Source organism: Talaromyces amestolkiae (genome assembly GCF_001896365.1).
Source record: "Talaromyces amestolkiae strain CIB chromosome Unknown scaffold1.1, whole genome shotgun sequence".
Classification (NCBI taxonomy): domain Eukaryota; kingdom Fungi; phylum Ascomycota; class Eurotiomycetes; order Eurotiales; family Trichocomaceae; genus Talaromyces; species Talaromyces amestolkiae.
In genome coordinates, this window is record NW_024468037.1 from 2,666,213 (window position 1) to 2,693,826 (window position 27,614).

The following is a 27,614-nucleotide window of genomic DNA, read 5'->3' on the forward strand; positions in this document are numbered from 1 at the left end:
GAGGTCTCTACAGGATTACTTCCATATCTCTCTCAGCTACTGTGATAGATTGAATTGGACCGAACATGCTCTGCACAATGTCGTCCTGCTCGATGGCTCCTTCCCTTTTGGTCGTTCCTTCCCTTTTGGTCGTTCCTTCCCTTTTGGTCGTTCCTTCCCTTTCCTTTTGGTCGTTCCTTCCCTTTTGGTCGTTCCTTCCCTTTTGGTCGTTCCTTCCCTTTTGGTCGTTCCTTCCCTTTTGGTCGCTCTTTCCTTGTGGTTGCTTTTTCCTTTGGATACAGAGCCCAGCAATGCATAACATGTCTCTCATCACCTCTGGCTAGTTCTCGTCGGTCGTCTGTCACATCTCATTTCTCATCTCTCGTTTATTATCCGTTGTGTCTTGCGGTCGTCTGTTGTCCGTCATCTGTTTTCTATTGTCCGTCGTCAATCGGCTGTTGTCCGCTGTCTGTTTTCGCTGTCTGTTGTCTGTCACCTATCATCTATTATCCATCATCCGTTGTCCATTTCCCGTCGTCTGTCGTCTGTTATCTATCATTGCTCTATCCAAGATGTCAGTTCCTATATTAGCGGTCAATAGTATCGCGGAGTATATGCTGGACGTTAGTTGGAAATGCATTAATGCTTCATCGATCAATCCCCGATTTCAAGTCGTGGCATCCACAAAACTTGGCCTATCATCTCTATTTCAATCTATGGGCTTGAATTACTGCCATGGACTATTCGATGTCGTCCAGGCTACAAATCCACCTCCAGTGACATGGTTTAAGACACTTCCAGACAACATTCCAAGAAGACATTGGGGTATCTATGTTCTTGTCCTTCTAAAAGATGGTCATCGTCCAGCTCTTTATATTGGGTCGGGAACTAAAACTGAAGGAGTTGTATGTCGAATCAAGTCATACTATACAGAGTATTCCACTCCTTTATACGTCAGGGAATATCAACAGAATGGATATTTTATTATCTATCATCGTCTACTTGCTTGGTGCCCAGTACCAAGTCCAGCACAAGTCCCAAGATTCCGGACTGCTGTCATTATCCTAGAGGCAGTATTTACCTCTATGTTTTGGACTTTACATCGTCGTGACAAGTCATACGGCTTATCATCCATCAATTCATGGCCTCATGACTCCCTTGAATGGGATGGTTTATGCAGTCACAGCCCTTTGATGGAAGGAATCCGGTCCAATGAGCCCAGCCTTGGAATGTCCTCTGAGGAGCTCGAAAAAGTTGCGGCAGTATTAAGAGACAGAAAGCGACGTCGTGAGAGAGTCTACCATCACAAAAACCGAGACAGAAAGCTTCGTTATAAAAGAGCCTGGTATTGGGAAAACCGAGATGAAATCAGACGTCGTTCCAGAGCCTACCGTCAGGAAAACGGAGATAAACTCAGACATTATGAAAGAGCCTACCGTCAGGAAAATCGAGACAAACTCAGACGTCGTTCCAGAGCCTACTATCAGGAAAATCGAGACAAACTTAGACGTCGTTCCAGAGCCTACAAGAAGGAACACCGAGACGAAGTTAACCGTCGCTCCAGAGCCTACAAGCAGGAATACCAAGACGAATGCAGACGTCGTTCCAGAGCCTGGTATTGGGAAAACCGAGACAGAGACCTTCGTCGTCAAAGAGCCTACCGTCAGGAAAACCAAGACAGAATCAGACGTCGTTCCATAGCTTACTATCAGGAAAATCGAGACAAAATCAGACGTCGTTCCAGAGCCCACTATGACAAGTCATATGCACAACTCCAACATCAACGAAGGCTTGCCAAGAAGAAGTACTTTTGTGCACCTTGCAATAAAGCGTTTCCATCCAATCCAGCTCTCGTCCGACATAATAATACTCGACATCACCTCCTACTGCTCAAGAGAACAGATTTCGGCATTTTATGTCAGCCTTGTGGAAAGTCATTTGATTATCCATCTCAACTCGCAACACACCAGAAGTCTCGAAAACACACTATGACGATACTTGGTGCCCAGGAGACAGGATTCAAGTGTGAGCCTTGTGGAACGTCCTTTGCTAATCCATCCACTCTCGCAAAACATAAAAGGACCCTAAAGCATATAAAGAACACAAATCTTGAAGGTGTACAAGCTCACGTCCAGGCTCTCCAGAAAATGGGTTTTACTTGTGATCTTTGTGCACTCTCCTTTTCCTCATCAAGCAGACTGGAAACACACAAGATGACTAAAAGGCACATCAAACGTCTTGAGTCATCAGCTGAAGACAAGCCGTACAGATGCGAACCTTGCAAGTACTACACCACTGAGCCTTCCAATTTCAAGAATCATGAGAAGACTACTAGACACCGCCAAAGAATGTTATGTCAGTGATTATGTCCTTGATCATTTATCGTCCTTTTCTATGTATCATTTCTTGCTATATATCATTATCTTCCATGTCTGCTTGATTTCCATATCTCGTCCGTTTCTACATCTGGTGTCACAGCTTAAACCGTCATATATTTATTTAGAATTCAAATTGTCTAAAAATTTGATTTGATCTCGTGAGAACCTTGTTGCCAACAAATACACCGGCCAATCCCACAACTTATAGCGTCCGTAATATCTGTTGGAGGTGATTATCATCTAGTCTGTTTCAAATTCGCTTCTGGCCGCACTAGCGCACTACTTTATAATGAACCCTGTTCTAAAATAGTCCACCGCGACAGGCATAAGACCTTCCTCCAATCCCGCAAAAAGACTCGTATTGCGTATTGAATATAGGCATTATCTCTGGTCGGTGGTATTATTATCGTCCTACCTGTGTTTTTCGGACGTTAGACCGCTCGTATTCGGACCCATTGCAGATGTTGTCTGAATACCGTTCATGGACGTTCCATTTGCGCCGAGAAGGTGTGTGCACTTGACTGGTGGAAGTGATATTGGGCCCTGTGGACGACTGAACAGATTGATTGGTGGAGGTTTAACTGGTAGGATTGGTGCTGTCGGCTGTCCCTGCGGACAATTTGTGGATGTCGCTGGACCGCTCATATCAGGATCATTTATAACTGGTGAATTCGGACTTTGTGGACGATCTCGTGGACGATTGGGTCATCCAATTGGTGGTCCATTTGTAGCTGTCATGCCGTCCGTGGATGTGTGCGAGTCATTTGTGGACGTTCCATTTGCACTGGTAAGATTTAGCTCCATCAAGGACAGTTACCGACACCAGAATAGGGCTGTTGATATACGTGTAGACATTGCTCGTCTCCGGCTCGGACATCTCTGGCGTTGTTTGAGAACTAGTTGATTCGTTCTTCTTGTATGCGAGAATTTGCCCGTCATCGCCTGGGCAAATAGCAGTGGTGGTGCCGCCTCAGCTTATACAGGCACCGCTGGTCTGCAAGTACTCGATGCTAGAGTGCCTGCTTCTATCAAATAACGTACCTGCTAATTGCTACAGTCTGTGACCTGTATGGGCGGTCTGTCTGGTGGTAAATGGTCTACTGTTTCATTTGCACTTGCGGACATTCCCATCGTTGAAGAGATCGTGGGGATTTAGTTAGTTAGAGTTGATATACCCGCTGTAGCTGGTTGCTGTCTAAAGGCCGCTAAACGGTTGTGTGCCTGAGTCGGCAGGCACCAATACAAATCGTGGCGCAGCGACGGAAGAGGCGCACCCCGAGATGAGCCACAGAAAAATGTAAACATACAAATGAGATGCGGTCAAACGCGGCAAAATGCAAACGACCCTCGTACGTAGTCCACATCTTTTCGCAACTCCCTCCATTCCTATTTATCACGTATCCCCCCCAAAATTGCACTCGTCCTTTGCACCAATTAGTGCCAATGTGCGCTCAATCCCACAAATCGATGGCGCGTACGCGCAATCATTCTCTCTCGTACGTTTACACCTCCGCGCTCATCCTCACATTCGTCCCCGTCAACTGACTCAATTTCCATCGGTCCAAGGCTCGTATCCGCTTCGTCATTGGTCCTTACGGAGAGGTGAGCAGACCTGGCGCTCGCATCACCTGGGACCGTTGTCATATGTGTACCCAAGTCAGTGCCCTGGTTATCTGTTTCTTGCTCCGTTGTATCCATTGCCTGCAGATCCGCGCCCACGAATTGAGCCAAGATCCCTGTATCGTGAATGAATCGAGCAATCGCTACTGCAGCATTCTTCTCGTCCAATAACGCTTGCAAACTGGTGGTGCGTCGGAATCCTTTAATTCGTGTCCACATGAGCGCTCGCTCGTCTGCGTAGAGCGGGCATTCGAGCGTAACATGCCGAACGGATTGGCCAGATAGGCGACATTCAGACCAGATTTCGTCGCGTTTGTTGATAAATCAGAGCTTATGACTCAATCCTACCTCCGCTGCTCGCTCCACCTTCCGCCGCCTCCGCGAAATCAACGAGTAAATGTTGAATGACACCAATTTGGCGCGGTTTTACATTGGGTTCGGGTGCTTGTCAATGATTTCGGAAATGGCTTGGTTGCATCTAGATGATTTTCCTTCTTCTACACACGCTCCGTACGGAGCTGAATCAAGATTGACGACATGGCTTTGTGTAAACCGGACCAGTGATGGAAAATGTTTTTGGACGGTCGTGGTACCAATTTCCTGGTAGGTTTCTCACTCCTTTGCTTGATCCACGAATTTATTGAGCGCCGAGCATGGTCCAATTCTTGATATCCCCAGGTACGATTTGACGTCGCGCTCCCATCATAGCTGCACTTTTCGCTGTTCGATCCGCCGCCTTGTTCCTTGGAATGCCTTTGTGATCTGGGATCCAATGGATAACTACGTCGATACCCATTTCCACGTGTTACCAGTACGATTCGATACAATTCCGGATATACGTTTGATCCGAGTCCGTTTTCAGATTCAACATGGCTTGGAGCGCCGATTGACTATCCGAGAATATCGCTACCTTCTTGGGTCGTGTATCGTCCTCCGCGAATCGTACCAATGTGCGTAAAGCGAACCGAATTCCACATGCCTCCGCCGCGTACTCCGTTGACATGTCCTCCGTACCGATACACTCTGTTAATTGTCGCCGCAACTGAGGAATCACCATCACCCATGCCGATAAAGCCTTGATATCCACTGCCATCCGTGTACATTGATACGCGTGTATTCTCCTTGACCATGCGATCGTGTACGGATACCACCTTCTCACACTCGTCCATTACAATACGTGGGGACTCTCGCCAAGGTGCCTGGACGTATGCCTCACGGCTCTTCCAGTCTCCTGCCAGAGTGCCAGGGGGAGCACGTAGACACTCGTCCGTTTTCCAAACGTGAGCCTCCATAGGCGTAATCGCGGAGATTTGGAAGCCTTGGATCAACGGATACACCGCTACCAATGGAAAACAATACACAGCGACGTTGAGGTTTGAATGTCACGCTGTCAGGCATTATCAACCAGACCTAGTTTCTCATACTTACCAAGCCACTGAGGTTTTGAATCCTCACTTCGGGCAAGAAATCTCACCACAACAGTATCGATCAACCTGTCTCAGTCAACCTCACTTCAACCCTCACTTCCGGCAACTTGGCTCTCTTCACCTCACCCCAAATCCCAATACAAACTGACAACAACCGAGATCAAGACGGCCATCCAAGGGAGCCCGAACGCACACAAAAAGCACCATATCAAGAGCAATTACGATCAATAACCACTTCACCTACACCTCACCTTGCGAAGGCTCCCAGTTAGTCCTCAGTCAACAGCTTACCTCACTTTCACCTCTCATCTGAGCTCTCACTTGAGCTCTCACTCGACCCTACATCTCACTTCACTTACTCATCCAATCCTCACATTATCCCCAGACTCCGACCACATAAACGGTCACCTCAAACTACACTCCGACGGTACGAGCAACCTCCATATTATCACAACCATTTCAACACCAGCCCTGTCATCAAGACATACCTCGACCAGTGGAACAATTTCCGTTTAGTCCGACTCATTCATACATACAATATCTTCCATTTCCAAACATCTTCCAGAAGGATACCGAACTACGTCCACTATGGCTTTGTCTTCTCCAGATTATGAACGAATGACGCGAGACGAGCTCCGACAAGTAGACGGAGTTATTAAAGAACTGGACAAAAGAAAGCCATTCGACGGTTCCAATCAGCCCAGAACGGAGGCTCGAATCATCGAATACATGAAAAAGAAAGGATTGTCCGATGATGAGAGATGGAAACTACTACAGATGACGAGAGACAATACGTTCAGTCCACGCAACTTCCGCGACCTCCTACCGGGAATGGAAGCACCATATGCATACGCACAGAAAGGGTCGTACAACCAAGAGTGGACTACGAACGCACGTATAATATACTTGAGAAAGGAGCTCGTCAGGAAAACGCCCATCGAGACAATCCTTGCTTATCGGACGATTTCCGGAATTGGGGGGTCAAATGGAGGCACACCTGGAATTGGGGGTTCAAGTGGAGGCACACCTGGAATGGGAGGATCAAATGGAGGCACACCTGGAATGGGGGGTTCGACTGGAAGCACGTCCAAACCGAAAGCTCCAAAGAAGCCCAAGGCTCCGAAAGTTCCGAAAGCACTATCAGTAATAGCACGAGAGGAGTCCAAATTCATCTCCGACAATATCTTCACTCCGGAGTATGGCCTCCCACCTGTTGCGGCGGAGTTTTTCGGTACTGGTCTGGTGATTAAACATTGTGCAGATGAACATGCACGTAATTGGAAACCATTCGCAACTTCACCCTCCTCCTCGCTGGGACCCTTCAAGATTACAAATAATGCGCTAACACCGCTTGATAAATTGGAAGCGATAGCAGGACCAAAGAGCTCACTATGGAATCTCATACCAAACACATGAATCATGAAGATGTCTGAGACAGATGCTATGGTTATTTCTGGAAGCCGCTCAGATCCAATAATTGACCTATACGACAATGATTCAACCATCAGAGGGTATTTTCGAGTTGTTGATGGTCATCCGGAGCCAATCACTTGGAGGGACTTCTATACACTTAATTGGTACATCGAAGCGGACGAGGAGCGTCCACGCAGGATTGAAAGGGCAGCTTAAGGAGACGTCCAGTTTTCCGTCTGGAATTGATATGGATTGGGGGGGGGGGGGGTTGTTGTTTACTTTTCTCGTTTCACGGATGTTACGTCCAAAGCTTTTACGCTTAGATTGACATCCATCCGAGAGTTCTGTTTTGCTCGTTCAATCGTCTTTTTTTTTTTTTAAATACATGTCCTTCCTCCGGAATTAGAGAATGGAGCCAAAAGCTTTTTACATTTATAGGTTGTCCTGTTTTCCTCCAAAATTTTCACTGATGGAGATTATTCCTTTAACTTTAAATGATATTTATTACTGATTACCACCACTATCATGACTCTATCTCTCCTATCAATTTATAAGTTGGTAGGCAATTCCTGTGGTTTTGTAAGCTAGAGGCACAGAGATAATCTGTAACGTATACGTACCCTTAATGTAAAATTGGTCTCCAGACGAATTGAAAAATTTGGCACCAACGGCAGAAATCTGAGAAATAGCAGAGACTTGAGAAGCTTGCATGCCCAGCATGACCAAGCTTGCCCAGCGCATGAGCGAGAACGACATGATGATTAGAGTTGATTAGTATCTAGTGAATCCGACGAGCGAAATAAAAGCCGTAGACAGAGCGAGTGTATGTCTAGGCAACCGAAATTGAACTGATCCAACGAATGACGAAGAAAAGAAAATCGATAGATAGGGAAAATTAAGGAGGGAAGAAGGAGAGATTCGAAAGAGAGGTTGAAGAGAAGAAACCTGGAGATGGACATGGCTCAAGAACTGTTTGGAACCTGGAAATACCGTAACATAACGCCCGGTAATCTCTGATTTCCAAGGCCGTGGCCGACTAATATTGCCATTCTCAATCCATGATTGGTAAATGGCCATCAGATTGTGAAACTAGTGCCTGAGCCCCGGTAATATTACCGTACATCAATACATCTCATCTTATTTATTTATCTTCTCTTCTGTGCGTCGTTTCTTTCAAGTTTGCATCATAATTGGCACGTCAAAGATTCTACATAAAGCCATGTTCGTCGACTGACTGACTTATTTCGCCAGCATGAGTCAATATGAATGATCGAAGTAGGAAACGTGAGTGTCACACCTCGAACACTCGACTCCTCAAGTCCAACAAATCATCGAGACGCGTGGCCTGGCAGATCCCCTCACTACGTAACACTGTAACAGGTCCATCGGACAGCAGCGTCGCTCAACGATCCGTCAGAGCTACGATCTTCATCAAGGATGGCTTCAACTTTCATATAACGGACGGATAGAATTACACAAGCGGTCAGTCTCCTCTTTAAAGGAGAAAGCAGAACAGACGGTGGAGATGGCCGGTGATCGCCACAACGGCCCCCGCGCGTGGAGATTAAAGAGTCGCAACGCTCGCAATTGTCGACATGTGTAGCACTGTCTAACAACGTGGGATCTCCTATCAAACTGCCTACGTACGTACGTAGTTAAATGGCAGCTGTCAGCGTGGTGGCCATATCGAATGAAACGGTGGATATCCACGGGCGGAATGTTTCACCTGTGGCCCGAAATGACAACGACACAATAAGACAAATATAGAATTACTACATAGTATGTAAACCTAGCATGCCGACAGTCTGTCAAGAGATAGATATCATGGATATTCTTGCAGACTCGTTATCTTGCTCTGAGTCTACTCGGCAATCGTCAACCCAGATGCTTTGTTAGTAGCTTTAGTGGCAGAGCTAGTCCTATCGCTCTGGTCTAGAACGACCGTCAGCCTGGCATTGGGCATCCGACAGTGCAGTGCTCGCCGCGGATTGGAGCAGAACAGACCAAAGAAGAGTCTGATCCCACTGTTGGCGCTGCTATATCGAGTAGATCGAGCCGATTTTCTTGTGGTGTTCCTACTTACTTCTGTGTATCCCTATCAACTGCGCTCTATCGCACACGCGAAGACAATGCATGAGTAGGGCAGCCAGTTGTAAATATTTATTTTCTATATTTAAGTCTAATTGACTCCGTATCTATCTATTCAATCAATCATCATCGACCCAGTCTAGAGCTTTTGTGGCCGGAAGCGGAATGCGGTTACTTTGGCGGTGGGGCTCGTTCGTTAAGGATTACAGAGTAAACCGCTCAGGGATGGCTTATATCCCGGCGCTCTGCTCCTTTCTGACCTCATGATTATCCTGTCTTGTACTTGGCTATATACAACGGCGAAATCTGTTCCCCTCTACACGTCATTGATTGTTCTCGACACTCTCCTCTCATATTCTCAGATTCTTATATTTTCACGCTCTTCTGAAACTCCTAACATCTTATATTCTCCACCACACTCAAATGGGCCTGGCTGTTCCAATTCGAACGAATACTGCAACACGGTCGCTTAAATCACGCCGATAGCCTCATAAACAGCCCCCATCTTTATCAATGGTCGATCATTCTCTCCAGCATGTCTTTATCTACCGATATCTCATCGCCGTTCAAGGTGCCTGCAGAGGCAATGGCCATGCTCGAGCACGATGATGCTTTTCAGGCCCTCCGCCCACGCTGCTCGGAATTGGGGTACGTCGGGCTTTGTCCGAGCACGAAACAACAGTCTAACAACAGCAGTCTCTGTTCATTCCACAACGAAGAATGCAGCGAACAACAGCTCGCCGTCTTCCAACTGCACCGTGACGTCATCTACACCCTTCTACAGCCCCTGTTCGAGATACACAACCAAGCAACACAAATAGCCACGCGCGTTCTGGGCAGACGACAGGGCGCTGAACCTGAACGAGCCTTCAAGGGCGAGGCCCGGGGTGCATTTACCTGGTTACACTGCATCCTGACCGAGGAACGTGACTTCTGCCTGGCACAGGGATGTCCCGCTTGCATCGTTTCGCATGTCCTTTCTTCAGAGCCAACAATTCGCCTCGTCACGGTGGCCTGTCTTTTGTGCGACTTTTTATCATCTTCGGACTTTGCAGATTCGAAATCCAACAAACCTCAACGACCGGACTTCAGCTTCTGGTTAAAGGCAATGGAGACTGCCGTGCGCGAAGATCCGCTCTGGGGCGATGCATTCTGGCCCGAAATACAACACCGTGCCGAAAGTCTGGCAGTCGATATTAAGTACTTGATTATGCAGTGTGTCGAACTCCACAATCCCACGGAATTACAGCGCACATCTTCGACGAACACCAGTAGCAGTAGTGCCAAGTCGTCTTGCTCTATGACCATGCGATCAGACCGACATGCATACCGAGTTCATGTGCGAAGTATCCCTGTCCAACCATCGGCTCTGGCTCGACGACAGCTCAACATGATGTGGGAAGAGCAAGAGCTCGTTTCGAAATTCCTCCAAGGATACTGGAATCAGTTATGCTGGAGCGACCGTCGACAGAAGATGCTTGAATTTGCTAAGACGGGCTCACTATATCTTCCACAAGGGACTATCTAGTCCTTTCTCTACCTTTTCTTCTTTCTCTTCGTGAACATATTCTACCCATTCTTTTCGTTGTTACTTCGTTCATTATACATTTTTATACCCTTTACTTTGTTAGAGAATCCACGACTATCGGATCTGGATTCGGGACTAGCGTGGGAGTCGGGAGTTATCTACATACACGGTCTGTCGGGGAACAGACATTTGTCTTTGATTTATTACCGGTTAATATTTTTATCTTCGATTCACTATAGAAATAACATGATATCGTTCATTTAACATTTCTAGACTTTGACGAGCAAATGCTGGTTCATAATATTCATACGACTCCCTACAATAAAGATACTGCGCAAACCCCAACTCGTCAATATACCTCGTCAAAACTTCAACCGCTCTCGCGGCAACCGCGTTTTGATCCTGGATCCGAATGAAGAATGCCATCGACGGCTTTATATTTTGTATGTACGTCGCCGCAATTTCAGTATCGTTTGAGATTTGGGCTTCGATGACCAGTGTTGCCGCAGCGGCGAAGAGAGATTTGACGCCGTTGCCCTGTCATTCTGGTCAATGAAAAGGACCTTGAACACCTGGGCCATAAGTGAAAACGGGGGGCTTACCACGGACGATGGCGCATGAAAGCGTCACTATGTCGATCTACCAATGACACGATGACGTGCGCAGATTGCCTGCGACCTTGCTGCGAATGAACTAGAAGACTCCACCCATCGGTACTGAAGCTCTCGGTTGACGCCATCCAATAGAAGAGAAATGAAAGCGACAGGCTAATGCGCTGCCAAATGACACACGTCTCATCATCGTCCTCGTCTTCTAGATTCTCCGAAGAGAGATGATCCGGAAGTTGCACAATAAGATTCGCCAGCGCCTCGTCGCTGCGACTTACCAATTCTTCAAGGCGCTCAAAATAATGCTGGTTATCATTAATTTGATGCTGCCGTAACCACGTCAACTCCAGTTTGAACCGATATCTTTCGATTTAGTAGTTCTTCGTCCGTCAGATTCAAGGGCAACGGCACGTCAAAGTCAGTTTCGTGGATCAGGGGCGCCGAGTCCGGTCTTTGAAGCAATTCACAGATCACTAAGGTCCACCACATGCGATGACTGAATTCTTGGAGGATTGGGTCAGCACTGACCGCATTGCTGGCGACTGCACGGTCAATTCCTAAACAGTGCTCTATCCGTAGTCCGGTGGCTTGGAGGACAGTTTGGAAATTGAAGTCGCCCACATTCTTGGCAGACCGAGAAAGATCGATATAGCCTGCGCGGACAGGATGTCGTGTATGCGTAAAAAGTCTGCCTCATGTAGGAAAAAGATGGAAGCATCGTCCCAGTTGTGAATCAATTAGCCGTGGTGAACTTTTCGTTTGCCAGTCAGATATCCAGGAAGATTTTGGATAATATTGAAAAAGCCTACCTGATAGTAATTCCGCAACTAGGGCTTCTTGCTCGTTCATAAACATAAGGCTCATCTATAACCAGTCTGAGTTGCTTGCCTTCAGTGATTGCAGAACAAGAAAGGCAACAAACAGCAATGAATCCAAAGTAGATAGCAAGCCCCAACGGCTCCGAGCCTTCCAATGACTGCTGTGGATCACAATCGCATGCATCCCAACCCATCTCATGCTCCCGCTAACAGCTAATGCCAAAAGTGGAATAACAACTACAGAGATCAGCCAGATTCGTCCAAAGCGCCAACTAGAGGATACATTGTTATAGGAGAAACTTCCAGCTTCATTTTGTCTATTCTTATTTCTTTCAGAAGAGCTGTTGGTACAACATGAATCATTATAGTCCAAAGACCAACATTCTTCTTTCTCTTCATGGCTGCTTGTATAATATGTTATATGTATCAAAAGAGGTATCAAACAGGGGTAATATCAACGAAACGGAACAGGCCATGTTAAAGCCTATGGATAAAGAAATCTGGTTGAGTTCTTATTAGATGGAAGATAAAGGGATATGGCAATCCATTCTTTCTTTCTTTTTTTCTTTCTTTCTTTCTTACCCCCAAACCCACTCAAAACACAACAAAGTCCTCGAATCAACATCAACCCCAAACCTGTGGAGTGCAATTTTCCTCTTCTATTGCGACTTGAAGTATTTTAGCCTTAGGGTTCGAAAATAAACTGAAAAAAAGTGAGACCCCGACACCAGTTTTGCCTCCAAGTGTAAATAAAGATTGGGTATGCTCAACACAATTCAAGGGCTGATTGATTGCACGTTAGAAAGTGAGGTAGATTTATGGCTAGACATTGACACTATTCGGGCGACTTTATGATAGAGTTTGGGCTCGTGCCAGTCTCGTGCGAGCTTTTACGAACTCGAATAAAACCGAAGAACTTTTACCATTACTCTATTCTCAATGCATTGATATGAAAACCAAAATATAGGTTAGATCTTACTGATTGACGGACAGTTCAATGTTCTTTGGTATGTGGGTTCGATCATCTGTGCATGGATCACATTTGGTACCGGCCATCAGATGAGCACCTGGTCATGGCAAATTCCCTCTCTTCTTCAAGGTGTCCCAGCAGCGCTTGTTATTCTTGCCGTTATATTTGGACTGCCTGAGTCCCCCCGTTGGCTCTATTCCAAAGGTCGCATTGACGAAGCCCGTCGCCTATTAACTCTATACCATGCCAACGGCGACGAGTCATCAGACCTCGTAATCCACGAACTCGAAGAGATCGAAATGATCCTCCAAGCCAAACGCCAGGCCAAGGGTCTTTCTGCCTGGAGCATGCTATCAAAGTCGGCCGCAAACCGCAAACGCATCACGCTCGTTGTCGCCGTTGCACTACTCGCGATCTGGAACGGCTAGTCGGTCATTTCATACTACTTCAGTCCTATCCTTGACAACATCGGCGTGACGTCTACACAACAACAAACAGGGATCAATGGCGGCATGCAAATATGGAATCTGATCTGGGCCATTGCCTGCGCCGTGCCAGCAGACCGCGTCGGTCGTCGTACGCTCTGGCTTACTTCGTTCGCTCTGGCTTACTTCGTTCTTCTGCATGATCCTCGCCAATGTTCCGCTGACCATCTGCTCTGCCATTTAGGACCAACACGGCTCCAAGTTAGCGGCGTATTTAGTGATTGTGTTCTTGTTCCTCTACAATGCTGCGTTCAATATTGCGAAATCCATTGTTGTATTGCTATCCGACGGAGATTCTGCCCTTTGCGATTAGAGATAAGGGGTTGAGTATGCAGATCGCTGTTTCGCAGGCCGCGTTGACTATTAATCAATACGTCAATCCAATTGCATTGGATAATATTGGGTACTATTATTTTATATTCTATCTCGGCATGCTTCTTCTCGGGGTGAGTTTCCGTCCAATCTTTACGGATTTGATACTGATTGCACTTAGATCTCAATCATTTACTTCACCTTCCCGAAACCCAAGGCAAGACTGAAGTAGAGTTGGCTTGTCTATTCGAAGGAAACGACAATGCGGCTTCTATTGAGGGACTAGAAGCAGGGCTGAAAACGGCCCACGTGGATTAGAAGATGGCACCAGTAAAAGAAGTATGACTTGAAACCTCATGGCTCATCTAGAAGGCTAGAGGAATCGAGGAATATATGCATCCACATAATGCCGTATCAATAGACCTTTCCGATGCGTTCAATGACCTAGATGAAAGGTGATGACGAATCCCAGCCCAATTGGTACGGTTAGGGCTAGGCAGGTCACGTCGTACAACGACAACGAAAATCGCCGGGTTCTGCCCAGGAATCCTGGCAACGGGTTTTCAAGACCATAAAAGCCGGTCGGATGGGTCTTTAAAGCGATCAGATTGGCCAAAAAATCGATCGTCCATGTATTGATGTATCCGAATAGTTTCAGTATAAGTTTCAGTATTCGTTTTAGGAGGGGGTGCTATCTCCGCAGCGGTAAAAACTTCCACATCAGCACATGTATTGTTATCGCCCTCCGTATAGATCAGCATATGCTCCAGCAGTTGCAAGAACAAGATTATGATTCATGAGGGATGGCAAACTGAATAGTTGGAGTACTCGATTTGGCAGGTGGTAGGCATGGAGTATGGAGACTTGGATGTATCTCGGGAGTGCACCACAAATTCCACAAAAGTGTGGTACATGTGTGGCATAACCAATTCCGGCGCTGTGCAGAACAACTTCCTTGTCATGAGATGTCTACTCGTCCGTGAGACGAGTCCATACTTGACTCACAGATGCCGGATCCGGGCGTGGCTGGCTAGACTTGCCTGTCCGCTGAGAGTGGCGAATCGACTAGGCCAGAAGAAGAATATAGAGGAAAAAGAAAATCAGGTCTGATCACAGGCCGGATCGAGCTTCTCGATCAGATAATTCATTAATATCTTTAAGTTCAGTTGATCTATGACTAGTGAGATGAAAAAGTAATAATGCGTACGTACTCCGTAGAAAGGAAAAGGGCAAAGCTCGGAGTAGGGTAAATCACGGGCAAGGGTCTAGGCCCTGCCTGTCACACACAACACAACACAACACAACATCGCCCTTTCTTTTCTTCTTCATTGACGACGACTCTTCTTCGGCCCAGGACGGGGAAATTTCGCCGGAGAATACACCTTCTTGTCATGTCTTCTCCCAAGAAGAGTGGAGAGAATCGACACTCAAGAAATAATATTCGCCTTCGGAGTGCTTGACAAGTCAGAGTCTAGACCAATCTGGCCCCGTCGATCAGTGTGGACACCTTCTCTGTGTGCTCTGTATTCTGTCTGTACTGACCATATGCTACTACTATGTACTATGTATGTACTCTGGAGTTTGGACATGCCATTACCCTGTCTTTTATGTTCTCCATTCTTAACACTAGTTACGAGTAGTGGCTAGCAGCACCATTACTGACCGTCTCAACATTGGACTTGGCCGGGCAGTAAGCACAAGGCTGATACTGATGCCTGGTGGATCATCCGAGCGACCCTAAATCAGAGCCTAAAACGACCAGTCTAGACTCTGGAATTATTCGTTTCTTTTCTTCTTCTACTTTTCTTTTCTTTTCCATACCACTCCTTATACTGCGCATATTCCCACTTTCAGTACTACATAGCAGGCTACTAGCATACTTTTTACGCCGCGCCCTGCAGCCTCGCGCTCAGATATAGTCCGTCAGGCCTTCCTTCCTTCTGCCTTTTGCTGCTCCACTCGCCTCGCTTATCTGAGTTGTTTTCTGAAGGAGCGCTTCTGCTTCCTCCAACACAATAACGCTACGTACAAACAACAAACAACAACTCGTCCGTACCGTCGAGCGTCCCATCATCTCATTCTTTCCGTTTCATCCGGTGTATAACGCAACACTCCATATGACTCAACATCTGACACGGAATGACTTTCGTCTTATTCGCGTCGAAAGTCAACTGAACAAAGACAGCACACCAAAACGTCAACAACAGTTCATGGACCTCACCGACAGTTCCTCGCCTCGATCTATGTCCACATCCGCGCCATATTTCCTCCCGCCGCGCTCCCTATCATCCTCGCCGTCTCCCAGACCACGTCGCCGGGCATCACAAGGCTCCGTCTCTACCCAACGGCTTCACTATCCCTTGTCTCGCTTTCTGGCTTCAAAGGAGAAGGCCGCTCTACACATTCCTTCCTTCGGTACGCCCCGAGCGTCTTCTTCTTTCGCCTCGTCAAAATTTCCGATGGCCGTTGACACTGCCATTCCACGGGAAACTTTACAAACCGAACATCCTCATTCACTACCTTTGACCCCTCCCGCAGACGACGAGGACGATGTGCACGTTCGTTGGGCCATTGATTCTGTGGAGCCGGCGATAAATACAGAGCCAAAACCCCAGGTGGCCATGGATGAGAATCGAGATCGACACAGCGCCTCGCCGGCACAACGACAAAGAGATAGCAGATCGTCATTCGGTGCAGTACCGGGACGACGTTCTTCGAGCGATGATGATGTGAACATGTCAGACCAGGATATGCACGACCAACCGCCCCCAGAGAATTGGCTTGACAACGGCATCAAAACTGCCCGTAAGTCGATTGAACCTGTCTCGAAAATAGCAACTAACTTGCATAGTATCGTCCGTTTTTGACTCGGATAGAAGTCTCGATGCAGTACGGCTCGTTTCCCAGACTCTGCCATATCCTCGAGCACCGGAGCAAAATGTACGGCTACCGACGCAGAGCACCGTGTTCGGAGCAATCATCGAAAATATACAAGATCGCGTCCGCCCTGAAAGACCGCCATATATTCATGTTGTTCATGCGGTGCCGGAAGACTTCAGCCTATCAAACCTGCCGACTTCGCCTCCAAGCACTCCAAGACATCTGATGCAGGTGGATAACTATTTCGATGCAACTGTATTTGCCAGTGCAAGCACAGCACCCGTGTATCACGATGTTCATGGTGGTGTCCGCCCTCCACCAGTCAGCTGGCCACATCCTATTGTTCCACCTTATAGTATTCACATGTCCGTTCTGGAGCGATATATACCACCTTCGACGCGTCAAGAGTATCGTGATATGTTCAGTCATGGCCGTCCTTCTGTACTAACGGATCGCCTCATCGAGCTTTCACCATCTGGTGGATGTCTGTTGTTCATATATCCCACCAGAGTGGGTGCCAACACTTTCAAGAGTCAATACCTCGGTCCCATTTTAGATCCCCTGTTGCGGCAGTTGGTGGTCGTCAACGGTTTTTCTGCAGACGTGAGTCGTGATCTGGGCCGGTTAGAAGCGGTCAACTACATGGACGACTTCGACACGATGAAGATGAATGTGGAAGCCTTGTGTCGGAAACTTAGCAAGGAAACGGCCAAATTCACCGTAGTCGAAGCCGTGAAAGGTCGTGCTCCGCTCGACCGAAGCCTGTGGACGGAATGGTATATCCAGCAGGAGCGTCCACGGATGAAGTCGCTGTTGAGTCGAAGCTGGCAGACCACGGGAGGACGACATACACCGACGGTGAACAGCCCCGAAACCAGTGGGGGGCAGCTCAGCTCAGCAATGCTATTGAGCGAAATCATCGAGGGGATCAAAAGACGGCAATACGAGACATTTCCCAGGTCGGATATTGAGCTCGGAGTCTTTGTGATTCGCCGATCGCACTAATTTATATTTTTACCACAATCATTGTTCGGGGTTAAGGGCCAAGGATGGGGCATAAACTATGCTTATATCATCGGATTAGCGGCATGGCAGCAGGCGTTGTTTTTTAATGGGGGGGAAAACGGTCTTATGTGTCTATTGTCTTGAGGTGCTACTATCAGCATTGAGTTATAGAATACCCATTTGTTATTTACGTTCTCAATAAACGAGGTCATGTATATAGAGTTGATTTGTGGAAGCGGAGCTTCCTTGCTGTGTCTGTTGATAGAAGTTGAATAGACGATCTTCGCAGGTTACAGACAAACGGTTCTTGTTTAGTTTTACTCGCCCAATAGACGACCCTAACCCTATTTCAGGCGGTGAGTTCGGCATACGGAAAAACCTGTTGCCGGCCGCCGGATATGCTCAATCTCCGAGCCTTCTCCGCGAGTCGAGAGTATTGACAAATCCTCTTGCTGTCGGTCTCTCGTCTACCGTTACATCTACACCTGTTATTCTTCCTATTGATGTGAACAACCTCTCTGTGACTTTTCTTGAGAGTGTTACCATGTTTTCCCTGTAGATTTTGTCCCAACCAGTTTTTGAGAGCTCGAATTCTTCTCTGAACAGTTCTTTCCGAGCGACGAGACAACCACAACCACAGCGACAACATGGTGTACTCCCCAGGCCCAGCATCACCCATGGCGATGGGTGATCGCAGCTCTGGACTACACGCACGAAATAGATCGCTCAGTCCTCCAGCACCGCTACCAGGTAGCAGCGCCCCTCAACAGTCCAAACGAGACAAACGACGCACCCAGCTGCAAGAACGCCTGCACGATCTCACTATCACCTTCAACCAGAACCGCGACAGCCAATTTCGTCAGCAGCTTCATGCGTTACAATGTGATATGACACTCATCAATAACGCCGATCCTTACGAGGCTGGTCCGTTGCCTGACTCGGCAGAGGAGATAGCGCAATTGATTGAGACGACTGTCGGTGGTGGGAAGTTTGGAAAGGAAATGGCTAATATTTCGGGTAGTTGGTATTCGCGGTTTGTGCAGGAAATAAATGAGATCAAAGAGGACCGGGATGCAGATTTGGTTGCGGTTATGGTATGTCTCACCCAGAAGATTGTTTGTGGCATGACGCTAATATTGGTTGGTCGCAGAACCGCCATCGTGAAGCCGTCAAACGTTACAACCATGAGTTTTCATGGCGACAGCACTTCGCTCGCGAAGAGTTTAGACTTTTATCCGGAACACTGCGCGAGCGATTGGTGCAAAAAGTCTCCGCGAATAAGACACGTCTTATGCGCGAGAAAGAACAAATGGATATTTCGGATACGAATGCGTTGCTACTCAACCCGAATCAGTTTACAATTACAAACCCTTCTAGCCCCGGTGGCATTCACGGGAACCGCAAGACTCGGCATACCAGACATCGAATCGGGATCGACGAGTTCGGTAACGGGATCGGTTTGGACAACAGAAGAAAACGCAAAGCTCCCGATGAAGATACTGGCTCTCCCGGTCGTGACGGCTTGTCGACTCCTGCAGAACGGGCCAAGGCCACTGCGGAGAAGCAGCAAATAGACAAGATTTACAGTATCAATTCTCTGTTCACAGACAAAGAACTTGCTTTACATGCAAACCAGGCACATATTGCTACGGCACATTTCTTCTCTACGTCGAGGCATCAGGAAGGTGTCAGCACTGCAGTGAATGGTAACAACAGCGAAGACGCCGACGACGCCGACAGCGCTGTGCCCGGAGAAGATGGAACACCCGCGGCAAGCGACATGGCACGCACAGCCAGTCAGAGCTACCATGCAACTCGATCAACGCGCAACCAGGGCAATGCCGGCCTGAACCTGCTGGCTGAGCTATCCGACAAACCAGCTACGCGACCAAATCTACCCTACCATATCCTTGCCAACCACAATTCGCGCACAAACCAAAGCGCGCCGCCGTTGAACTCGCTCATGAATGAAGAAATCGACGACGACATTTCTCGCATGGATCGGTTACAGGCCAAACCGCACGGGTGGATTGATAAAGGGCTGATTGATAATATGACGGAGCCCGTAGAGGAAGAGGTCGATGGCGTACCTACAAACTCTGACCGATTCAGCCTGTTGCATGCTGATTTCCCCACCGAGATCGGTATCAAGTGGTATCCCAGAAACAACAATGGCGGTTATGAGATGTTTCCACAGGTTAGCGAGCGCGCTAGTAAACGGCGGGCCTAATCCTTTACTTTCTTTTTTTTTTCTTTCGAAAGTCTTGCTTGTTTCGGTGTTTTCTGTTTGCTGGGCCGGTGTATATGGATAGGATAGGATATGGATGAACACATTGTGATTTAGTGATTACTACATAKTAKTCTTGCGAGCCATAGAATCAGCTGGTATATTGCGTGCTCAGATAGTTGGTAATCAATGACGTCAATTACGTTTTTAATACAGCCTTGCGTCCAGTCAGCCTTTAAAGAGTGGTCATTTATGTACTTTACGGTACCAGTGTTACACCCGCGTGATTACAAATTCCATTATTTGTAATCCAACGGCGACATTCGATTGTTCATGTTATTTATTTTTAAATAGTTATAAATACCGTCAAAAGTCGGTAAAGTGTTAGTATATCATTAGCATATTCATATCACATCATTTCGAATAGAGTGAATAAATCAAAATGTCGACCACCACGACGACCACCGCCACAACAACCCTGACCTCGTCAGACCCTAGCTACATCCCGCGTGGCCCCATCTCCGCCGAACTCTCCTTCTTCGAGCCCCCCGCCGACGGCTCCATTCCTCACAACTACGTCGAAGAGCCTCCCAAGGGCCAGCCTCGCACCAACTTCGAGCGCTCATCCCACACCGTCGATATCAATGACATCCGCGGTCGCGAAGCAGAGTATAACCTCGATAAGGATGCCTTCCAAGTTTATAGCGGTGTACAATCGGCAACGACGTACGAAACCTTCAACGACGACGCAGAGATAAAACGCGTCTACTACCCAGAGGTGGAGAAATTGATTCTCGATAAAGTCGAGGGTGCACATAAAGTTATCCTCTTTGATCATACGATCCGTCGCCAGGATCCCAATGCGCATCGTCAACCCGTCAATGCGGCGCATTCAGACCAGACAGATCGCGCGACGGAGTGGCGCGTGAGACTTCACGTTGAAGACCCCGAAGAAGCTGAAAGGCTACTCAAGGGTCGGTATAGGATTATAAATGTTTGGCGGCCGATCAATGGCGCTGTTCAGGCTGCACCCTTAGCATTTGCGTCTGCCGCTTCGGGCAATCCGGATAAGGATCTGGTACCGATTGAGCATCGGTACCCTACGAGGACGGGCGAGACGATGGGTGTTGTGTACAATCCGGAGATTAGATGGAATTACTGGTCTGGTGTTGATAACGACGAACGAATCTTTTTGAAGTGTTCTGATATCAATCCGCCGGCTGATAAGGAGGTTGGCAAGAGATGCCCTCACACGGCGTTTACGGATCCCAGGACGCCGAAGGGCGCGAAGCCTAGGGAGAGTATTGAGGTTAGGGCTTTGGTTTTTGGTTGATTTACTTTAGCTGGTTACGATTGTATGCATAAGATATGAATAAGAATGTATGTTAGATGCTTAGCATGTTACGATTAGCCCTAATTACGTCTTCTCAAGCCGAATACGTACCACATAGTACCTTCATCAAGATCATCTAAATAGTGATCAACCACTGATAAGCACCAACACCGGTTTCATCTCAGCTAGCGCTCAGCCAAGAAACCGGCGCTTCTTGAGCGAGCGCTATTCGGCAAGGCTAATATAGGATCATTAGCCTTAACCAACCAAGCCACCAGCCCCCGCGCATAGACAACTGCAGATTTCAGCTCTAATCAATATCCTCTTAGGCTTACTTTTGTCCTTAGTTCATGAATTATTGCGTGGCAGCCTTGTTTAGACCGAGTTCCAGAGTCTCCCTGTTCATTTCTGCGGGTTTACACATTACCACGATCATGAAATCGAGCAACTGAACGCTGCGGCGTGCGAGAGTAATTTTGAGTTGTCCGGCACAACCTGCTGTTATCCTCGTCGCTCGTTTGCAGGGTATCAGATTAAACTTTTGCCAGCTTTGGCGTCGTTACGCGCCAGGCAAAACCAACATTTGTTTCAAGTGCTGCATCTTGACTCGTCTGCCAACTTCAAAGAATCTACAATATGGATGAAATAGATACTTCGCCTTTGCTAGAAGGCGGCGCTATCAGACACAAATACCCGGCGCCGGTCTCTCGCGCTACTTATTCTCGTGTTGGCGCTTCTTCGCAATATGACCGAGATTTCGACCATGATGAATTCGAGATGCGTTCTGTTGAACCGTCGTCTGTTTTGCACAAGTCTGCTTTTAGACCGCCGCCTGCTTATGATCATGGCATGTCTGCTTTTCACGAAGAGATAGATGAACCGGAGCCAGAACCTATGCCACTGCCAGGGCCCAGCTCAGCCATGCAGTCGCCACGCCTCGAGAATAGTCGTCTCATTCCACGCCTGTCGCAAAGACTGAGTATGCGACGACCTACCAATGTTCGCTCAGCAATCAATAACAAACGCGATTTGAGACACTCAAATTCAATACTATCATCAGCCAGTCCGTTGACTCCTTCGGGCGTCCTGTCGTTTTGGCCAGTAAAGAATAAGCAGCCCGCAAATAATCAAGAGCTCGAGAATCTAAATGAAGAGGATTTTGTCACAGTCGACATTTCGTTCTTAGAGGGGCCGGATAGTGATGTTGCTCGACATCAGGATGCGTTTCCTTATTCTAGCAGCATCGGAAACAATGCGCATCAACGATCGGAGTCGACTCCCAAACCAGACGAGGTGGTTGTACAACATACCGCGCGAGAATACGGACAGCAACTCGCTAATCAGAAGAATATGATCGTTTCCGTCAAGGAAGCTGCTGTTGCTCCAGTTGTTGATCTGAGTAGTCTGGAGGGAACCGAACGTCGCTCAACTTATAGAGTAGCTTCTTCACTTGACGAAGAAACAAGTTTCTTCTATCCGACGGACCCTGAGAAACCGAATTGGAAACCATTCTCAATGACAGCGCCTTATTTGCTCATGCTCATCACCGTTTCTTTAGGACTGGCAGGCGTGCAGGAATATCTCTATCAACAATCGAAATCTCTCGAATCAAAAGGAAAAGGCCTTATTCAGTTCAACGATGTAGCCGAAATTCCAACTGCTCAGTTCTTTGCATGGAAATATCTCCCAACCATGGTGATGGTGACGTACGGTGTGTTGTGGCAGATCATGGAGTACAACGTCAAAAGACTCGAACCATATTACCAACTGTCCCAACCAACAGGTAACATTGCCTCGAAATCACTCAACCTCGACTACACCACACTATTCAGCTATTTCGTGCCGTACAAGGCTGTGCGGAACCGTCACTGGACGGTTCTGGTGGCATCCCTCGGAGCCGTCCTAGCAACCACAGCAGCACCGTCCTTGCAAAATGCCTCGGTCATGCCAATCCAAAACCCAAACTGTCCAGATAAAAAGTGCACATCATCAGACCAATTCCTGTACTTTGTGCATATCGACGCGGCTTGGTCGAGATTAGTCACGATTTGTCTTGCATTGGTAGCTGTCATGGCACTGGTGTTAATATTCCAGCTTCGACGGAAATCCGGCTTGCTGAGTGATCCCAAGGGTATCGCAGGGATCGCATCCATGGCAACCAAATCTCATATTCTGAACGATTTCCAGGGCATGGACACTGCCACGGATAACGACATACACAAACGACTACGGCATCGTCGTTATGTGCTGTACAAATCGAGTATCTGGCAGGGAGAGCATATTAAATACACCGAAGAACACGCCGTCCAACCCTTCTCTACCGCTTCTCCGCATCCGATTGCGCTTCGTCGTATACCCGGCATTGTGTTTTTGATTTACTTGACTTTCCTCGTCGCTGCTATCCCCGTCGTGACGTATACAAACGCAAACGTGGTCGCAGTTAAACTTCCCTGGTTACCTGTATTGTTGGCTGTAATCGCAAAACAGATTTGGACTGCGCTGGAGTTTGCGATCAAAATGTTGGAACCATTCTATGCTCTGTCGCAGGGTAATGCAAGACCCGAGAACACACTCACGCTCGATTACCAGGGTACCCCCTATGGTGTCCTACCGTTCCAGGCGATGCTGAATAAACACTATCTCGTCTCGCTGATTGGTGTCGGATCGATTCTTAGCGACGTATTAACAGTGACATCCGCCTCGCTATCCATCAAAGACGAAACCGAGGAGTCCTTCATGACCTCATCCGCAATCTCAACAGTCGTCGTATTCTTCCTACTCTGCTCCGCGGCATTGGCCCTAGTCTGTCGACGACACTATTTCGTCCCTCGACCGCCATCGACGATCGCTTCGATTCTGGCGTTTGTGCATCAGTCCCACATGCTAGACGATTTTGTGAATACGGAGCGGTTTAGTAGTGACCAGATGAGGTCTATGCTTGTGTCGAAGAATAAGAGGTATGGACTTGGTTGGTTTCGCGGTAGAGATGGGAAGTTGCATTGTGGAGTTGATGAAGAGCCTATGTTGAGTAGGTATGTGCATGGGATCAGTTATAAGGATGCGCAGGCCGCGCCTTTGGCGGATTTTTAGGTTAATATCCCATGTTATTGTATAGATTTTTACGAGTCCCATCTACTTATGTAACTATAGATAAATATGTACTATAAGCCCTGGAATATACATAGATATGTGATTGACTCTGCACTGAAGTCCCCCAAAAGAGCGAACTTTTTGCTGGCCTTGAATGCAAAATGACCCAGGAGCCCATCTGAGCAGATCGCATACTTCTTTCTACGTGCCATAGAATACTGGGGTTCTCTCATACCATACTCCTAGCGAAACATGATGGCCTGATTGGGTCGATCTGTATAGATGAATAGATGTCATGTGGCTGTGCAGCCCACCTTCACATGTGGCGAGTGCGTCAAAGCGTTGGGGCTGGGAAAGTGATATCATCGTTTGGTCTACAACAACAACTTGATATTTGATAACGCCGCATACGACAGTATTCGCCGTATGCCTTTTATATAGATCAGCATTTATCTCAATTTATAGCATTATCACTATTGTACATGCCCAAACAATGGCTCTCCAGTACATTACAAACGTCGCATCGAAAGCGAGCCCGTGGAGCTCCAAACCCGTTTTGACTGACGAGGACGAGGCTTTCTTACAACGCGTCACATCGACTCCGGACGACGGAAATAAAAACATCGACACGCCCGAAGCAATCAATCCGCTGGGGAGAGATGCGCAAACCGCCTTGATGGATGGTGCCCAGGATATTCCGTTACCAATGTCTCCGTCGGAGGATGTTGAGAGGAGACTCCCTGAGCAAGTGACGGAGACCAAGGAGGAAAAGGAAGAATTGAATAATGTCACAATTACAACTACCAAGAAGAGAAGACCATGGAGCATATGGACGAAGAAGGGAAGCAGCGAAGTCCATACAAAGAAGGTATTTTTTTCAACATTCAATATATTGCATTAGCAGTGATACTGACAATGGCCAAAGGACAAAGGAAAAGATCCCAAGATCGATGCGGACGAAATAGCCACAAAACCAACAGCTGGTGACGGTATTCCAATAGCAAACAAAGAGCAAAAGGAAGAACAAGAAGACCTCGCCATAATAATGGAACGACTCAATCTCTCCGCCGAAAATAACCGCGCATTCTCCGTCAGCGACGAGACGCAGCAACTTCTGTCGAAATTCAAACTGATTTTCAAGGATCTCGTGACGGGTGTGCCTACAGCTTACCGTGATCTGGAGTCGCTGTTAACGAACGGCGATAAACAACTCAAGGACGCATTTGGACATCTGCCCGGGTTTCTGCAGAAGCTTGTTCAGCAACTCCCTGAGCGATTTACCGAATCACTAGGTCCCGAGCTCATGGCTGTAGCCGGGGAGCGGGCTTCGAGGACTGGAGTCAATATGGAGAATGCAGGTAAAGCGGCCGCTGCAGCGCAGAAAATGGGATTCAAAGCGCCGAATTTGAAGGAGCTTGTTGGCAAGCCAACCGCAATTGCGGGGATGATGAGGTCGATCATCACTTTTCTTCGAGCCCGGTTTCCGGCTGTCCTGGGAATGAATGTGTTGTGGTCTTTGGCTTTATTTAGTAAGTTTGAATCTCCAGGACGCTACGGTTCAGTGCTAACAGTACGGTTTGTTAGTTGTATTGCTTGCCCTTTGGTACTGCCACAAACGTGGCAAGGAGGTACGACTCGAGAACGAGCGCCTTGTCACAGAAGCCGAAATCACCAAAATGAATGAAGAGTACGAACAGCACATTCGTCCTACAGAGACCTTGAGCACGACTGCGCCTAGAGATGCTCCGATATCTGATGTGCGGGATGGTGTTGAGCAAGTCCAGAAAACGCGAGAGCAGGCACTTGCATCTGACTCCAGCACCAACCTACAGAAACCTCAGGCAGAAACAGTATCACCATCCCCAGCAGCAACGGTGGCAGTGACAGCAGCACCGGTGTCAAGCAATACCAACGCAACACCCACATCGGCATCTACTCCCCCTGCGACTGGTAGGAGGAACTCAGAGCGCAGTCGATTCTCACTCCTGCGAACGTTCTCGAAAAGGACGAAGAGCGAGGAAACTAGTAATATCCAACCATACCCTGGCACATAATTTGTCTTTTTCGTTTTGTCCTGGCGATTTTTGGTACGGTATTGATGCCCTTGACGAATTTATGATGTATTTACTCTTTCATGATGCAACGACGCTGACCGCGGAATCATTTCGATATATTTCAGGACTAGTTTTGCTTAGCATCAAACTAATGTAATAACACGTTCTCTCTCTCTCTCTCTCTCTCTGAGATTGTGATCATACAATGTTCATACGTAGTAATTGGTCAATTGCCACCGCAATCTACACAAAACCACGATATCGTTCCAGGTCGTACGACCACAATACCCAAAACATAAGCATACGACCAGCCCCGCCAGAGCGTCAATAACGTCAGTGTGCGCTTCTGATTCGCTCCATTACTTAGTACTTAACCCTATTTCGCGGGGAGTGAGCTGTCTGATTGGTCCGCTAGACAAGCCCTAGCGGCTCGCTGGAAAGCTTATACCCCACAATCGCAAAAAAATTTAAAAAAACATCAAAAGCTTTCATGACGACTCCAACGGACGCAGGTAAATTGTGTCCTGACGGAACAACGCTATTTATTTACGTACCTCAATATGGAGCATCGTGTCATTGTGGCCACTGGCTTCGGATTTAAAGGAAAAGAAAAGAAAACTTACTTGGAGCGCCTCACTCCGAGTATTGAGGATTCGAAATGTTACCTGTTCTTTCGGAGGAAGTGGAACCCTTGGAATGAATACATTCGCCTCATTCCAGCCGCTCTCTGCCGCGGTCGTTCATCCCAGCGCTGCAGCCTAGCTCGACTTGCAAGGATCACGCTGCCTGAAGGTGCTTTTAAAAGATTGAGTCATACTGATTTTTTTGTAGTCATGATAAGTCATGCTGTATTGATCTTACTCGTGCGACCATCAATCCACATGAGGAGAAATCCCGACTTGGAAAAATCTGGGGGTTGTGGTGAGAGACAGGATGATTGGTCGGCAGACATATTGCTATGATTCATCACGAAATCTGGCCGGTTCGACTTTCGGACGATTGGTCAGAGTCAGTCTCTGTTTCTCCATGTGTTTGTCTGCTGAGAATTCTCATCGTTCAATACTTCGAGCTCATGCCTGCGAAGACATGGCACGATCAAGAAAAGTACATTAAGTTGATCAATTGAGCACGGGATAGAGGATGCTCAGTGTCACAGCACGGGCTGTAAGCTGTAATACATCGTAACGAGGTTACCTGTTCCTAGGCCGTGGATGGCGCAACGCCCGTAATGCTAATACAAGCATGTAAAATTGGGCAGTCTGGTGGGGTGCCATCTTGGACAGTTTCAGATTTTCATGTGTCTTCTCCAACGGTGTTATCGATACGTCTTTATCCGACACCGCCACATCGATGCTAGCGCCGAGATGCTGTCCTCACTACAGTCCTCGAGGGTGTTGAA

At 47.5% G+C, this 27,614-nt stretch overlaps 10 protein-coding genes across 10 annotated transcripts; 9 read left to right on the plus strand and 1 right to left on the minus strand.

The window, feature by feature from the left end:
• Nucleotides 1-1,341: 1,341 nt before the first annotated feature.
• BHQ10_000886 (uncharacterized protein) lies at nucleotides 1,342-1,680 on the plus strand (the record flags this gene model as incomplete). Its single annotated transcript, XM_040881711.1, has 1 exon — nucleotides 1,342-1,680. One exon carries the CDS (start codon nucleotides 1,342-1,344, stop codon nucleotides 1,678-1,680), a length of 339 nt encoding a protein of 112 aa, XP_040729391.1.
• A 2,111-nt stretch (nucleotides 1,681-3,791) lies between these two features.
• On the minus strand, nucleotides 3,792-5,269 carry BHQ10_000887 (uncharacterized protein; the record flags this gene model as incomplete). The annotated part of the gene is made up of 2 exons (XM_040881722.1): nucleotides 3,792-4,210; nucleotides 4,924-5,269. The coding sequence occupies 2 exons, from the start codon at nucleotides 5,267-5,269 to the stop codon at nucleotides 3,792-3,794; spliced, it is 765 nt and encodes a 254-aa protein (XP_040729392.1).
• Nucleotides 5,270-5,992: 723 nt separating this feature from the next.
• BHQ10_000888 (uncharacterized protein) lies at nucleotides 5,993-6,820 on the plus strand (the record flags this gene model as incomplete). Its single annotated transcript, XM_040881733.1, has 1 exon — nucleotides 5,993-6,820. One exon carries the CDS (start codon nucleotides 5,993-5,995, stop codon nucleotides 6,818-6,820), a length of 828 nt encoding a protein of 275 aa, XP_040729393.1.
• A 2,620-nt stretch (nucleotides 6,821-9,440) lies between these two features.
• BHQ10_000889 (uncharacterized protein) lies at nucleotides 9,441-10,433 on the plus strand (the record flags this gene model as incomplete). The annotated part of the gene is made up of 1 exon (XM_040881744.1): nucleotides 9,441-10,433. The coding sequence occupies one exon, from the start codon at nucleotides 9,441-9,443 to the stop codon at nucleotides 10,431-10,433; it is 993 nt and encodes a 330-aa protein (XP_040729394.1).
• A 2,485-nt stretch (nucleotides 10,434-12,918) lies between these two features.
• Nucleotides 12,919-13,627, plus strand: BHQ10_000890 (uncharacterized protein; the record flags this gene model as incomplete). Its single annotated transcript, XM_040881756.1, has 3 exons — nucleotides 12,919-13,221; nucleotides 13,258-13,443; nucleotides 13,499-13,627. 3 exons carry the CDS (start codon nucleotides 12,919-12,921, stop codon nucleotides 13,625-13,627), a joined length of 618 nt encoding a protein of 205 aa, XP_040729395.1.
• Nucleotides 13,628-15,836: 2,209 nt separating this feature from the next.
• BHQ10_000891 (uncharacterized protein) lies at nucleotides 15,837-17,511 on the plus strand (the record flags this gene model as incomplete). The annotated part of the gene is made up of 2 exons (XM_040881767.1): nucleotides 15,837-16,431; nucleotides 16,478-17,511. The coding sequence occupies 2 exons, from the start codon at nucleotides 15,837-15,839 to the stop codon at nucleotides 17,509-17,511; spliced, it is 1,629 nt and encodes a 542-aa protein (XP_040729396.1).
• A 647-nt stretch (nucleotides 17,512-18,158) lies between these two features.
• Nucleotides 18,159-19,741, plus strand: BHQ10_000892 (uncharacterized protein; the record flags this gene model as incomplete). The annotated part of the gene is made up of 2 exons (XM_040881778.1): nucleotides 18,159-18,605; nucleotides 18,662-19,741. 2 exons carry the CDS (start codon nucleotides 18,159-18,161, stop codon nucleotides 19,739-19,741), a joined length of 1,527 nt encoding a protein of 508 aa, XP_040729397.1.
• A 439-nt stretch (nucleotides 19,742-20,180) lies between these two features.
• BHQ10_000893 (uncharacterized protein) lies at nucleotides 20,181-21,071 on the plus strand (the record flags this gene model as incomplete). The annotated part of the gene is made up of 1 exon (XM_040881789.1): nucleotides 20,181-21,071. One exon carries the CDS (start codon nucleotides 20,181-20,183, stop codon nucleotides 21,069-21,071), a length of 891 nt encoding a protein of 296 aa, XP_040729398.1.
• Nucleotides 21,072-21,707: 636 nt separating this feature from the next.
• BHQ10_000894 (uncharacterized protein) lies at nucleotides 21,708-24,161 on the plus strand (the record flags this gene model as incomplete). Its single annotated transcript, XM_040881800.1, has 1 exon — nucleotides 21,708-24,161. The coding sequence occupies one exon, from the start codon at nucleotides 21,708-21,710 to the stop codon at nucleotides 24,159-24,161; it is 2,454 nt and encodes an 817-aa protein (XP_040729399.1).
• Nucleotides 24,162-24,654: 493 nt separating this feature from the next.
• Nucleotides 24,655-26,215, plus strand: BHQ10_000895 (uncharacterized protein; the record flags this gene model as incomplete). The annotated part of the gene is made up of 3 exons (XM_040881811.1): nucleotides 24,655-25,029; nucleotides 25,087-25,690; nucleotides 25,746-26,215. The coding sequence occupies 3 exons, from the start codon at nucleotides 24,655-24,657 to the stop codon at nucleotides 26,213-26,215; spliced, it is 1,449 nt and encodes a 482-aa protein (XP_040729400.1).
• Nucleotides 26,216-27,614: the final 1,399 nt, after the last annotated feature.